Source organism: Ammodytes marinus (assembly GCF_949987685.1).
Source record: "Ammodytes marinus genome assembly, chromosome: 7".
NCBI classification, from domain to species: Eukaryota; Metazoa; Chordata; class Actinopteri; order Uranoscopiformes; family Ammodytidae; genus Ammodytes; species Ammodytes marinus.
The window spans coordinates 17401123-17415335 of NC_137211.1; the positions used below are offsets into that span (position 1 = coordinate 17401123).

The 14213-nt window shown below is 42.1% G+C and overlaps 1 protein-coding gene across 1 annotated transcript in view; it reads left to right on the forward strand.

Annotated features, from left to right (window-relative positions):
- Positions 1–359: 359 nt before the first annotated feature.
- The window catches only part of tmcc1a (transmembrane and coiled-coil domain family 1a), a gene marked incomplete at its 5' end in the record, with an annotated part of 30743 nt that continues 16889 nt past the window's right edge, over positions 360–14213 (forward strand). The window contains one exon of the mRNA XM_080031046.1: positions 360–1040. Within this exon, the coding sequence (XP_079887172.1) occupies positions 360–1040 (681 nt within the window). The remainder of the gene's footprint in view (positions 1041–14213) is intronic.

Here is a 14213-nt window from a genome sequence, read left to right on the forward strand (position 1 = left end):
ACGAGTTCAAGTAAAAATTGGTGATTGCATGGCACTGAATCTAAGCAACATTACAGCCTCTCATATTTTATCTCTCTCTCTGTGTTAGACCAGCATGGCTACTTGTTCCTGAATCAAAAGATGCATGCTCCTCCTTTTGGATTCATCCCTCTGACCACCACTGAGCCCATCCAACCCTCCATCAGACACTCCCAACTCCACTGCCACTCTTCTCTCTACTCTGTACTCTACACTGTTTTCTGGTCTTGTCTCCTTCAGTCATTTCCCCTGGTCTGACCCTCTGCATGTAGGGAGGGAAGTGTTTACAGCTTATCAGCACATTATTACCCTGCTATTAGTTAGAGGTCAGCAGGGTCCAAATGCAGCAAGGGCTTGACAGTCAGAGGGAGCCAGAGGGGGTGGTGGGCCTCACTTCAAGTCCCCAAACTAGAAGAGAGGCAGCAGCAGGGTCACAAGGCCAAGGGTTGAAGATGAGGGCCTCACCCCAGTCAGAGCATCCCTCCTTCAGTAAGATGGGCCAAAACGCCAGGGAGGGCATGGGGGTTCTCGGCCAGGGACTCAAACAGCTGTTCCAGCAGCAGCGCAAACGCCTCTCCCTCTATCGCTCCACCACCACTCCCTCCATCTCGTCTTCCTCCTCCTCCTCTTCCTCTGTAGTGTCAGCAGGTGGGCCCTCCTCCCACTCTGATGAAGCCTGTCCTGACTCTGACCACCTCTCTGCCCTCTACCCTGTGGTTCCTTCTGCAGCTGGGCAGGGCTCAGCGGGCGCGGCGGGCACCATGAGGCGTGGGACCAGCCTGCAGAGCCGGCGGAGTAAGGGAGCCGGGTCTGGGTCTGGGAGTGGAGACCGAGACCCTCTCCTGAAGGGCAGCCCCCGGGTCCCACACCGCCGCCACACGCACGACCCCCAGCACCATGTCAGCCGCCCACGCTCCTCCTCCACCACCGACACCACGCCCAGCAGCCCAACCCCCGGGTACGCTGGGCCCGGAGACGTGGTGCTGTCATCAGGCTACCAGTCCACCGAGGAGACTGACAGGGTAAGTTGCAGCTGTGAATTCAATTATTTCTTACTACATGGGATGATACAATAGCTGGGTTTCCATCAGAAAAGAGTGATGGAAATTGGAAACCCTGGAATATGAAAAAAATAAATCCTTTAATTCTTCCAAAAAGTTTTTACGCTCGCTTGAGGTGGTTTTTGACGAAAAAAAATTGTTACGCTAAATGGGATATGGAAACATATTTGCAGAATAAGTTCTGACCTTGGGAACATTAAACTCTTGTGACTGATCACCTGTTTTTGTACTGGGCTTGCTGCCTCAGAGTGCATCATAATCCCTTCACATTGTCTTTGTCTCCGGATAGCAGTTAACACTGCCTATACTAACATCACTGAAAGGACAATAACAACATGCCCAATTGAAACCAATTCCTGCAGAACTGTCTCCATGTTTGTGATGTTTCTGATTTGTAACATCTACTTATTGTACTTTTTACCACGTTACCTAGTATAGTTTATTCGCTCCAACCACTTGATGGAAGTGCACCTAATTTTTGCAAACGATTCACTTCATATTTAGATGGAACATGGCTTATGTCTCTCTTTCACCCCTTAACAGGCCTTATTTGTTAGTGAACTGTCGACCAGAAGCTGAGGTTCATTTTGCTGCTATAACTTTACCTTCTGTATTAGCTGTGAACCCAGAGAGATAGAGAGTCTGTGTTCTGCTGTCTGTTAATCCAAGTTGAGGCCACATATCAATGGTGCAGCTAGCTAACAAATGAAACACATAACAGTATACATGCACACACACAAACAAATACAGCATATACTGTATATTCACCAACACATTACAGTCCAGCCATTTAAAAGAATAGGTTCACCATTTTCTTGAAACAGGTGTTGCTTTCTTTAACTATTCCTCCTGTTCATAACACCATAAACAGATCACATGTTTTCAATGTAAGTGATGGGAGACATAATCCCCTGATCTTCTTGTTCTGTGCAGAAAAACATAACCCAGTTCATCTGAAGCAGTCTGAGTAAGTTTAAGTGAATTCTTCGTTAGAGTCTTTTTGGTAGCATTTTTCCACTTTTTGCTACCATCCTTCCACCACAGCTCGGTCCAGGAACACTATCCGGGAAAACACAAAGAGGGGATATTGTACTTAAATGATTTGACATAGTCCGACTGCTGAAGCCTCGTTATAACTCCAGAAAAACGTTAAGGTACATTTTTGTCTGTTACTGTTTTTCTGTTTTTATCATTTTGTCCCCCTTCGCTACAATTTGAAGGAAGGGATCTTTTAATTGCCAAGTTGAACATGAAGAATGAAAATCTGTTTTAGTGTACCCATAGGCAGTGACTTTAAAGGCAGATTAGTGTCTATTTAATTTTTTAAATTTTTAGTACACTACACTACTGTAGTCTATTTGAAATATAATTGATTTCCAACTGGTTAGTGATAAGCATTGCCCTCTTTTGAAAGTGTTTAATTCACACTTAGGAGTATTGTTTTGGGTTCCATGCATAGTTATGGAACCCATATAACAGCTATATCTACCATTAATCTTTTAACTCAGGTTTGGATTTTTACCATCTTAGACATCCCAGACTTCAGTTGGTTCTGTCTGCCACCAGAGGTCACTGTCAGATCAGCTAACCTGCTGTATGCAGCACTGGGCTTGGTTCTTGTGGAGGTTGTGTTTGCATTATGAGTTCATGTGTGTTTAGACTAGACCTATCAATAGGTTAATGAAATTAGCTCTGCTAAGGACTCCATACCACTGTGTTATAGACAGCTTGATGGATGATTATCAATCTAGCAGTGCGCTGCGGCAGGTCTAGACCAATTGGCCTTGATACCCATGTTAACATGTGAGCTAAATTTGATAATGTCCTTGCCCCTTTCTTCATCTGCAACATCCTATTCAGTCCTGTAGGAGTGACCTCATGTGGGGTGCCAGTAGTCCCATTGTTGTGATCGATGACCATCAACCTTCCTATGGTCTGTGGCTCGCCCTTGGCAGAGAACCTGTTAGCCCATCTCCCACGCAGCAACACAATAATGTCATTCGGGTCATCCTAACGGTCGCCGTGGTTACCCCCGAAACTTGCGGCAAGCTGCCTAGAACTACTCCCTGCTTGGGTTGCCATAGTAACTGTGTGGTCGACCTTGGAGGTGTGTGACAGCCTGCTGTTTGTGAAGGTCAGGGGGTTGCATAGCTTCTCTAAATGTGGGTATTTTTGAATCAGGAGGATGGAATCTTTCTTTTTTCTTTCGTCAGTTATTTTGTCTTTTCCTTTTTTTCCTTCTTACCAATTTTGAACAGTGCACACCCCATGCCTTTCTCCAGATTGTTTTCTCTCTCATTGCCTCCCTGTCCCTGGAGAGAGTGAGGGCAGACAGTCAGCTGGTCCCTCCCCCCCCCCTCCTCCTCCTCCTCTACCATCACCTCCTCCTAGCCCCACCCATGGGCTCACTGACAGGAAGCAGGAGGCAACCTTGCCTTGTCCTAGATGAGTTAGAGCACTGGCTGTGTGTAGATGTGTGTTGTGTGAATGTGTCAGTTATAAGTGCTTAGTTTAGAAGAGGATGTGGAGGGGTGTGCACTATGTGTGACTGCAAGACCTATTTTTTGTCCGTACACTGCACTGTATGTGTGAAGGGAAAGCATGGTTTTGACAGCCGGTTTGAGCATCTTGTGTGAGAGAAATAGACAATGTTTAGGGCTCACTCTGAATATGAGTAGAGAGCAACACAGCTGAGCTGTCTTTATCTCTGCTTGCTCTCCCTCCCTTTTTTCATCTCCCTCTCCCTCTTATTCTCTCTCTCCTCACTTGTGTTTGCATAGTAGACGAAAACAGCGTGGACTAGACATGTGTGTGCACATGGGTGATTGGAGAGGAGGGAAGCGTCTGTACCTTCAGTATCTGTGTGTGTGAGTGTGAATGTAGAGTGTGCTATGTGAGGCAGTGTGTGCTTTGGAGGGATATCAGTGGAGCGGACTAGAGCAGGGGTTCCAGCTGTGGGTACGTCAGTCAGTCAGGATGGTGCAGCGCTTCAGTCTTCGTAGACAGTACTCCAAGGTAAGCTTAAAGCACACAAGCTTCTTTTAGTCATTGAAACCACGTCTGTCTTTTCCCATCTCAATGCTACACACTTGTCTCAAATCTATGCTGCTGGCAAAGCCTTTAGTTGATTTTTGCATATCTTTTCCACTCACTCCGTCTGTCTTTCTTTCACTCTGTCATCCAGCTTTCTGTTATTGTGTCTAGAGTTCTGGCTTCTTCATAAAAGCTTCATTTTTCATTCAGGAAAGTAGTCAAAATGGTTAAAAAAAACAGTTGTCAGTTGCAGGATCAACATACACAATAGTATATAAGCCAGTTTACAACTGAGGAGAAAGCCTTGTTTGCAGAGTATTTGCGCTTCTTTATTTCGGGTGGTAATATTTTCCTCTGAGTTTCCATTTACTTTGAGGTGGTTTGATCCATGCAGTAATGAGTGATCCGTCTTCACACTGTAACTCAACTCTTGTTAAACAGTAACTCGGGCCACAGCATTAAGAGCGGCAGCCTTTAAGGTTAATCGGAGCTGTCGCCAAGGGATGTAATGATTGCTAAATATTATGTTTGGCTATTGCTGACTGGGGAGCATTTACAACTCATTTGCAATAACAGGAAAGTTTACTGTGCTATAAAACTAGCAATGAGTTGATATATGTACATGCATGTTTTCCCTTGTGGAAGTGCTGCTAAAGATCTGCATTAGGTCTGTTAAGAGCTTGCTGTGTTGCAGCTGGTGCTCACTTAGCCTGTGGGATTAATTACAACTAGCTGCTGATTAATTGATTGACTCACTACACTCTCCCTATTCACCCTTACCTCTTTGCAATGGGGCTGGTGATTGTTCATGTTCAATGCTAAATGTTCATATGCAAGGAACCATCAAATTGCACATGCTTAATTGCAGCAAGAAGCACCGTCTGTTAGGCATGTGTCTGGTCTGTCCTCTCTTCTCAGAAAGATGGAGAGATAAAGTCGAGTTAAAACAGATACAGGAAGTGAAGGGCTGCAAGGTGCAAAATGTTTAGTGTCAGGATGGAAGACTTGTTTAAGACAGGAGATGGGGAGGAACGAGTAGTAGACTCTAGAGCAGGGGTTTTCAAAGTGTGGGAGAGTGAGCCCCCCCTCAGAGAACAAATTTCAGCTGAGCTGAAAAAAATGTGTGCGTTTTTAAACACATTTTTTAATACATTTTAGCATCTTAATCCAGTGTTTTAATCCTGCTTCCTTTAAGCATGGATAGTAGTGACTGAGTGTGCAGCGGAATGAGAAAGATGGGCAGACAGACTTGCCCAAATGATTAACTAATTAAATGGCATTTACACACCCAGTGATTTTTCGCTAGAGCCTCCAATGTCCTGATGGAGGAAAATAGTAGCTAGTGGAGGTCCGGGGGTATGCCCCCCGGGAGATTTTTTTTCACCTTTTTAAAGTGAAATGCATGCGGGGGCGCCTTTAGCTCAGTTGGTAAGGCGTCCCCCTCCGGGGCCGGGCCCAGCAGCAGACCCGGGTTCGATTCCCACCCGCGGTAGTTCTCTGCATGTCACTCTCTGCCCCATTTCACCTCTGTCTCTCTGCACTATCAATAAAGCATAAAAAATGCCCAAAAAATAGTGAAATGCATGAAGCTGGTGCACTTTGAGAGGAAAATTAAGAGGCTAAATATGAGGAATTTTGTGTGAACAAATAATTTGGAGACACTGGGTCTGATGAATTAGAAGCTATTGAAGAAAGACACATGGATTTTCCATAAAAATATTAATTTAAAAAAATGTATGCAGCGTCCTCTGGGTTTGGCTTGGTGCTCTTTTTCTTTATCAAGACCTATTTCTCTGTAATATAATGAATGCATTTAGATGCAGTGAGAGGAACGAAGCAGAAAAACTATTTTCCAGCTATGCCGTGATCTTAATATAAATAACACAAACTCAAATTTTATTTATTTATTTATTTTTTATTTTTTTCACATATTCATCCGCGCCCCCCCTGCCATAACCCCTGGGGGCGCGCCCCAAAGTTTGAAAACCACTGCTCTAGAGGGATATGAGCTACTATACTGAGTTGAGATGAAACAGAAGCCAGGCCTTGAGGCTAGTCCTCTCACACTGTGAGATTTTCTTGTGTGTGTGAAAGAGATTGAAGCTGTGTTTGTATCTGGAGAACATAACCTCCTTCAGGGCCTGTCTGCAAATGTTCACTAACCCTTGTCTCCCTTGGGTAGATGACCCGGTGTCTTTACCTCAGGCAATATTTCCACATTGTCCACATGTGCTGCTCATCCTTTCTTTTGTCTTATTTCAGTTTTCATGTTCGAGATTACATTACATGTTCTTCAGCAGAAATCCCGAACCAGCTCAAAACAAAACGTCTCATAAATATAATTTTTTCATCATCCCTTTTTCAGTTGCCATATACTTATTATTTCTTAAAATCACTTTTTTTGTATGGTCAGATTTCAAAAATACATTTATAATATACTTAACGGTTGTCACTAATAGGATGAGTAACAACCAGAAATAATTTATTTAAATGTTTTGACAATACAGACTCAGTTCTGTAGGATTTGGTTCCATTGTAAATCCATCAGTAATGCGCTGTAAACAGAGCAGTAAGGTGAAGTGTCAGTGGGCGGCGCCGAACATTACCTGGCCCCCTTGGGCTTGTTCCGTCCCTGCTAGTTTAACATCCTCATCACTGCACTCTCATCATCTCTCATCTCCCCTGGCTGTACTGGCTGTGTGTTGCTGAACTCGTTTTTGCCCTTTGCAGTACAACACCATGGCTCTTCCTGGAACTATTTTAGTGACAATTTTAGTGAGTTATTTGAAACTGTGCTGTGTCACATCCACTTATATACAACCAGGGCTGCAGATGCATGTCCACTGCCACAGCAGATTTCCTCTAGTTATTGTAAACACACAGTTAAACCTGTGTATAGTCAAACAATTGAGTTTCGATTGACTTTCAGCAGAGAGAGAGAGAGAGAGAGAGAGAGAGAGAGAGAGAGAGAGAGAGAGAGAGAGAGAGAGATGGTGCTTATAGTCTAAACTGGAGGTGATATCATCCCACTGCTGTGTTTGTCAACCACCAGCACTGTGTGTGTGTGTGTGTGTGTGTGTGTGTGTGTGGTGACTCTTTGTGGTTGAGAGTTGTTGAATTGAACTATAAGACCTTATTCAGGCCTAATAATTGTGAAAAGTCGCTAATGGGTTTGGCAGAAATGTGACCGATGGTGTTATTGGACGAAACATTTATTATTTTCTTAAATGATTTCTTCTTCTGTGTCTGACCCCCCCCTTCGTTTTTCTGAGTGCCTCCTTATCTGCCCTTTAGCCATTTTCCCTTCCTGTCTCTTCTCACTAGTCTGCTGTCCCTCATCCCAGACAACCAAAAACTCCTCCATTGGTAGTCTTTTTTTATGACAATTGTAAATATCAACTCGCCTACTGTTCTCTGACAGTCGGTCGGTCCACTAAATCAATAGGGGTGCGTTTGTTATGGTAGTCAATGTTTATCCTAAAGTGTGGATATAAGTGTGTAGGTCTATGTATGGCAGGGATCAAAAGAACAAACACCAGTACTGACTTTGAACACAATGGATCTCCTGTTCTGGCCCTTTCTCCTGTTCTGTTCTCTTTGCTCTCCTTGATTACAGAACTTGTCACCTGTGTGTGTGTGTGTGTGTGTGTGTGTCAGTGTACCTTATGTGTTTATATGTGTTTATATGTATTTCTTTCTTTCTTTCTTTCTTTCTTTCTTTCTTTCTTTCTTTCTTTCTTTCTTTCTTTCTTTCTTTCTTTCTTTCTTTCTTTCTTTCTTTCTTTCTTTCTTTCTTTCTTTCTTTCTTTCTTTCTTTCTTCCATCCTTTACCTCCTCATTGTTTGTCCTTCATGTCTTAGAGACGGTCTTTCTTTAGCTCTCTCCTTCTCATATGTGTCCAGTGCTTCCAGACATTGCAGTCGCCTGCCCATCTCCATGGTAACAGGGTGATGTTTAAAGAGGGCCCTGGGCAGCATTTACCCATCCGAATCCTTACAGGTTCACCATCTGATCTCAAGGCCAGCTCATCCGCCTGTCTGGTGGATTAAATCCGTCTTCGAGCAGGGAAAAAGTGTCTCCTATGAAATTAGCAAAAAAGTATTTCAAATGTCAGAGCTACACAGGAAACGTAGTGGAACGGCTCCCTATCGCTTACATCTCAGTGCTTAAGGCACACAGCTGTTTCCTTCTTCTTTTCTGACGCATATTTAAATTAAGACCTTTGAATGACATACAGAGAGTTGTCAACTGTGGAGTAGTGGCAAAGAAAAGGCTGTGCTTGACAGTTCCATAAATCCCCATGGGACTCCTGTCTTCCACGTCAAAGAGAACTAACTAAACAAAGTAAATAGATGCGATGTAAATGTTTTGTTGTATCATCTATAATCCAGGGAGTAGCCTTGAATCAGATGCTCGTCCATTGTGTGTAGGTGTGTCTATGCAATATGGATAGTGTGTGTGTGCCTTTGTGTTTGTTGTCACTCTCCACCCAACTGTTTGTGCTCCCCTTTGAAGCGGAGCCCCAGCCTGTTTAATTAGGCTGTTGAATATTCATATGTGATTATACATATAGGACAACGCCCTCATCCCGTACTGCTTGCTATTAGCATTCACAACAGTCGGAATACGTTAGGCTACTGGATGCATAAGCAATTTTGTTAGTGTAACCTTCAAGGCGGATGTGATGGTGTGAAAGGAAGGAAAGAGAGATGGGGTGGAGAGATAGTTTGAAAGATAAATGCAGGGGTTTATGTGTGTTTGTGTTGATCAGCAGGGTGGTCGAGGTCATAGGAAATGAGAAAGGAAAAGGAGGCCTGTGGATTTTGAAGCCATCCTTCTCTCTGACTTTTTTTTTGAGTCTTCTAATCTGGGTCTGAATGAGGCAGGAGTCTGCTGCAGCTCTCTCCCTGTTTCTCTGCTGCTATTAATAGACTGATGTCTGAACTAGCGCGGGTCAAGTTCACTTTTTCAGGGCATTTAAATGTAGAGTCATAGCTTTCTTTCATGTGGACTATTATTCCAGCCATAGAGATTGGTAAATTTTTTAAAATATTTTCCTCTCTACGGACGAATGATATTCATGCAGGAATGTTTGTCAAGACAATACCAGCTGATTTTTTGGGGAATAACTTTAAATCGTCTTAACAGAGTTACACTTAAACTTGTTATTATAATTCTTATCAGGGGCCACACTTTTAGGCTGAATGATTATTTGGTAAGTTTGTTGTGCATGTTTGTGGGATAGGTCATGGGCATTAATGTGTACATGTCAGCAGTTAGTCACTATGGGTCATCCTTTGTGTATTTATTTTTGGCTTGCAGCTGGTCCTTCCTCTGGTGTGTGTGTGTGTGTGTGTGTGTGTGTGTGTGTGTGTGTGTGTGTGTGTGTGTGTGTGTGTGTAAGAGAGAGAGAGAGAGGGAGAACCTTTGCGTGGGCATGCATGCCCTTGTATCTATGCTGTTTTTTCAGCCGTTGCACGATTGCTTCATACTTGGTCGGTCAGTGAGGATGTGCTGGTCAACATCACATGTTTGTGCCTCATGCACTTTCCTCTAGTTTATTTTGACAGAGGCAGTTGTCAGTATTTGGTCTGAAAATCACTTATTTGACCTCAAAATACACTACTGGACACTGTGATGAATAATATTGTGTTTAGGGTTTTAAGTAGATTGTTTTTAATGGGAAATTGCTCATTCGAAGAGAGGGAGAGTGGAGAAAAAAAACAGACAGGCTCTGCATCCCTGCCACTCCCTGCTCAGTCTATATCGTTTGCGAGACTCCTCTGCATTATGGATGAGGCCATAGATCGCTGAGCTCAGCTCTGCTCCACTGACCCACTTAGAAACACACAGCACACACACAATTCAAATGTGAGCCCAAGCTCTTGGGAAATATTATCATATGTCACTGCACAGAACCATTTTTCTCATTTTCATGTGTGTCATCCAATAGGAATCTTAAGAATCTTTATTTTGCCACTGTTTTCATTCTATCAGCAAGGCATCACAAAAGGCTTTCTTCTGCATGCTGACATAGACACACTTCTTTCTTATTACCCTTTACTCCCCCCTTTTCTCATCTTTTCTCATGACCTTTTCTCTTGAAAAATAACATAACCACAAGGTTAACGCCCTTTGCCACCCTAACTCTTGCCTTTTCTGCCGCTCATCTACTTGACTTATCCAACCTTCCTCCCTGTTCCTAGTATCACCTGATGTATTAGACATCAGGTCTGAGTTATGTTACATAAAGGGTTGCATGTCTGTCAGTAGGTATGTGGTGATAATGAAAGAATGCAATAATAAAAGAGGGGTTATTGCTGGAACCTTGTCAGGAAATGGTTGCATTCAAAGACAGAACAGAGTAAATTGTCCACAGAGTAGACGCCACATATTGTGAAACATATTTTGCGCTCTAGGCCCCTCTGGTGGAATAAGTCTGTATCTGGTTGCAAAACTCAAGTAAGTTGTAGGTGGTAGTTTTATTTTCTCCTATGTTTTTCTGTTTTAATGTTATAATCAATTCACCGTCGTACAGGAGAATATCTTATGAACTACTACAATTAAATGCCTGTCAAACTAAATCTGTTTACCTTCTGTGATAAGTATGGCAGACAATATAATGCATTAGACATGAAGATGTATGATCTCCTCTCAGCTCTGATCTTGATTGAGGGTAATTCTCTTATGGGAAACCTAAGGATTAACTTGTGCATTTCCTAACTCATGGAGATTACAATATGATCATGAGCTCAGATTTGAAAGTTAGCTACAATGCATGAAACGGTCTATTTTCATTGTTAGGTAATCTTAATAGACATTGACAGAATGCCCTCTACGATTTTCATTAGATAATAGCTGTCAAGCGCTGATGAGCGCTTTTAGCCAAATGCCTATTCTCATTATCTGTCCTCCTTATGAAATCTACTGCTTCCTTGAGGCCCAATTCGCACAGTGGAGTCTCGCTTAAACTTCCCAAACGGTATCTAAGACCCAGACCATCCAATAAGTCTGTCTCAAAATGTATAGAGAGGTCAACGTGGGGCCACAATGTGTGGTATGGGGTTTGGGTGGAGAGGAGAAGGGGCCAGACAAAATAAACTTTCAGGGCCAAAAAGCTGGGACTGTTTGTTCTAGATTCTTCATCTTCCTGCTTATGAATAGGCTGGCAGTGTGTTTGGGCCTGCATACTGCCCCATGGTTCTCTGGGTATTGTACATCATCCAGCCAGAACAACTATGCATTTTTGGCCAGGGCCCTTTCTGGTTCCATGTTGCATAACCCGGATGGGCTGAGTATAAACAATAGCAGCTCCAACAAATACCAATCACAACCAATGAACACACATTGTTTCTTCCCACGTACCTACTCTGTTTCCCTTCACGTACACACACTGCTTTGAACAAACACACTTTGTGTAACCGCATATATCCAATCTGTCTGTAACACAAGTCACACTACCCGCTGCACCATAATCCTCATACATATACTGGATAAATGTCAAAACAAAGGAAGTTATAGCTATTCTGGAGTTTTATGCTTGTACGATATCCACAGTATATCTGAAGCACATATTAGGCAAACAACCTAAACAAACAAAAGACCCCTTCGTTAATTTATTTTGTTACACCAGTGTGTACTGTACAGGACATACAGTAAATTACTTCTAAATTACCCCAGACCTAACTTTGACATTTATGAATGGAATTACTTATCGGCCGACAACAGCACTCAAACAGGGATACATCTGCAATAATCTGATGTCTCTGTACTGTATGTGTAAACTGATTTATTGGTCCAGGTCTATAGGTAAATAAGCACGTCATATGTATTCTGAAGTGTGTTCTTTCTAAACTGCAAAGGCCAGTAACTGTATCACTTTTAGAAAATATGTTTTTTCAATTTATTTGGGTGAAGCGTCACTTTAAACATAGTAATTCTTACTTATAGACATGATGACTCTTACATATAACTAATTTGATTCACTGTTATCCGTGTGCAGACAAGGAATGAGACTGATAACACTTATTTTGTTTGGTTTGTTGCTATTGTCGTTTAATGGGTTTGCTTCTTGCCAGGCTATTAGATGCCAGTATTGGACAACATGTTTCACTCTCTCTGACCCTGCCAGTCATAATGGCCCCTGTGTATAAAGTGCCCAGTGGTTTATGTAACTACTAATAGGGCCATTGATATTGCTGGAGCTTAGACTTGGGGCAGCTTGGATTTGACAGGGGCCTTCTTTTTATGGGGGCGGTATTGTTCAGCCAGGCCTGATCCTCGAGTCATGGTTGTCTCCCCTCTCAGGCTTGAATTATCGCCAGTCTGGCAGACAAAGCTCTCGCTCTTCTGTCTTTACGTAACCTCTCACCCTCGAAAACACATATTTACAATTTACGATCACATGGCCCTCCATGTGGGACAGTGGTGTTGGCATAGTGAACCAATGGTCATCAATTCTACACTTAAATGTGTCATTTGGAGGAAACAAATCGAAAGCCTCATGTGTGTAATCCCAATAGTAATCGCTCTCACTCCTAATTTAATTAGAGTGTTATGTTTCTCTCTCTCTCGCTATATGGCTCTCTGTTCATCATGATTACTCCTAGGCTGGTTACATCCAGTCCCTTCCCTTTCTTTTCTGGATTCTTCTAGACCTTTTTGACTGTGTCATTTGACAGTTCAGCACCAGGCTCTGTCCTCCGAATGACAATGAGTATTATGTATGATAAGAATCTTGTTACCTCTAAGTTGGCTAAGGAAATATGTCAGAAAAAGTTTTTTTCTTCTTCATGCCTGAAGCCATGTGTGAGCTCATCAGCATAAGCATTCCCCTTTCAAGATATGCAGTACCTCCTCTTTTGAAACTTGCAAAAATATTTTCTATAAAACATCAGTTTTTTGATAAATAGTAATGTAGGAGTTTGATAGAAGACACTTACATTGTCACATTTTATAAGTGGAGCTATTGTCTTGACAAAACAATTTTCTACTGTATTACCAGTTTTTGTCTTTTTTTGCACATAACCCAGCCCTTTCATGAAATGGACAAGCATATCAATTATTGCACACATGTTAGTTTGGACCTGTCAATCTTAATTTTTCATAACAATGAGGAAGCTGTACAACTTGCTGCATCATTGTCATCTACTTAGGTCCATAATGTGTTCATCTGAGTTGTTCTTAGTGCATTCGTTTAGTGTAGATTTTTGAAAAATGTCACCTTTTATCAATAACGATTTTATTCCAGAATTTTCAATCTGAAATGGAGACTTACACTGCCTCACAACACCAATGTATTAAGAGAGTTGCTAAGTAGCTTATATACAGGGATTTTTTTGTAGGAATTCTCTATATAGCCTATGTCGCCATTCCTTACAATACAACACAATTCCTTACTACTGGCTGGGTGTGTCATACTGTATAAATAGATAAGCATGCCTGCTCTAGATTGGACACATACCATCACCAGTTCAGCAGGTCATGTAAACACAGGTAAATTGAATGTGGCTGTAAGTGTGTGAGAGAAAGAGATATTGTACCCGATGTGATGTGTCCATTAAATTGGGTCATTGATTTGTCTGCAAGGCACATCTGCTTTAAACCCATTAAATTTGCCAAAAAAAGGACCAAAACAGACGTTTTTATTTACTGGACTAATTTGCAGTTTGAAGACTTCAAGATGCAACCCTTTTGTTAAGTGGAAAATAGCACAAAAAAACCTAACATCTAATGAATAATGTGCACAGTCCTTGGGCTAAAAATGTCCAAGATGCATAATTAATCTAGATTTAAAGTCGGACCACTGTCTGCAAAATCATATTTGAGTCAAGTTGAATTAGTAATTTAATTCAACCTATGGCGACAGTAAAAGATTATTCCAAGAGTTCTATTACCATCTTAGTTACAATTAGCAAACACTCATTTCTGTCAATATAAAAAAAAGCCATGACAGGTCACAGCTGTTCTTTCTCCCCCCTAATTTGGCTCCCCAGCTAATGTGGCTCTAATAAGGTAAAGCAGCCCTTGAGACCAATATCTACATTTTTTTATTCTGTCAATGACCATCCGTCACTTGTCAGGACATGAGTATGACAGCGC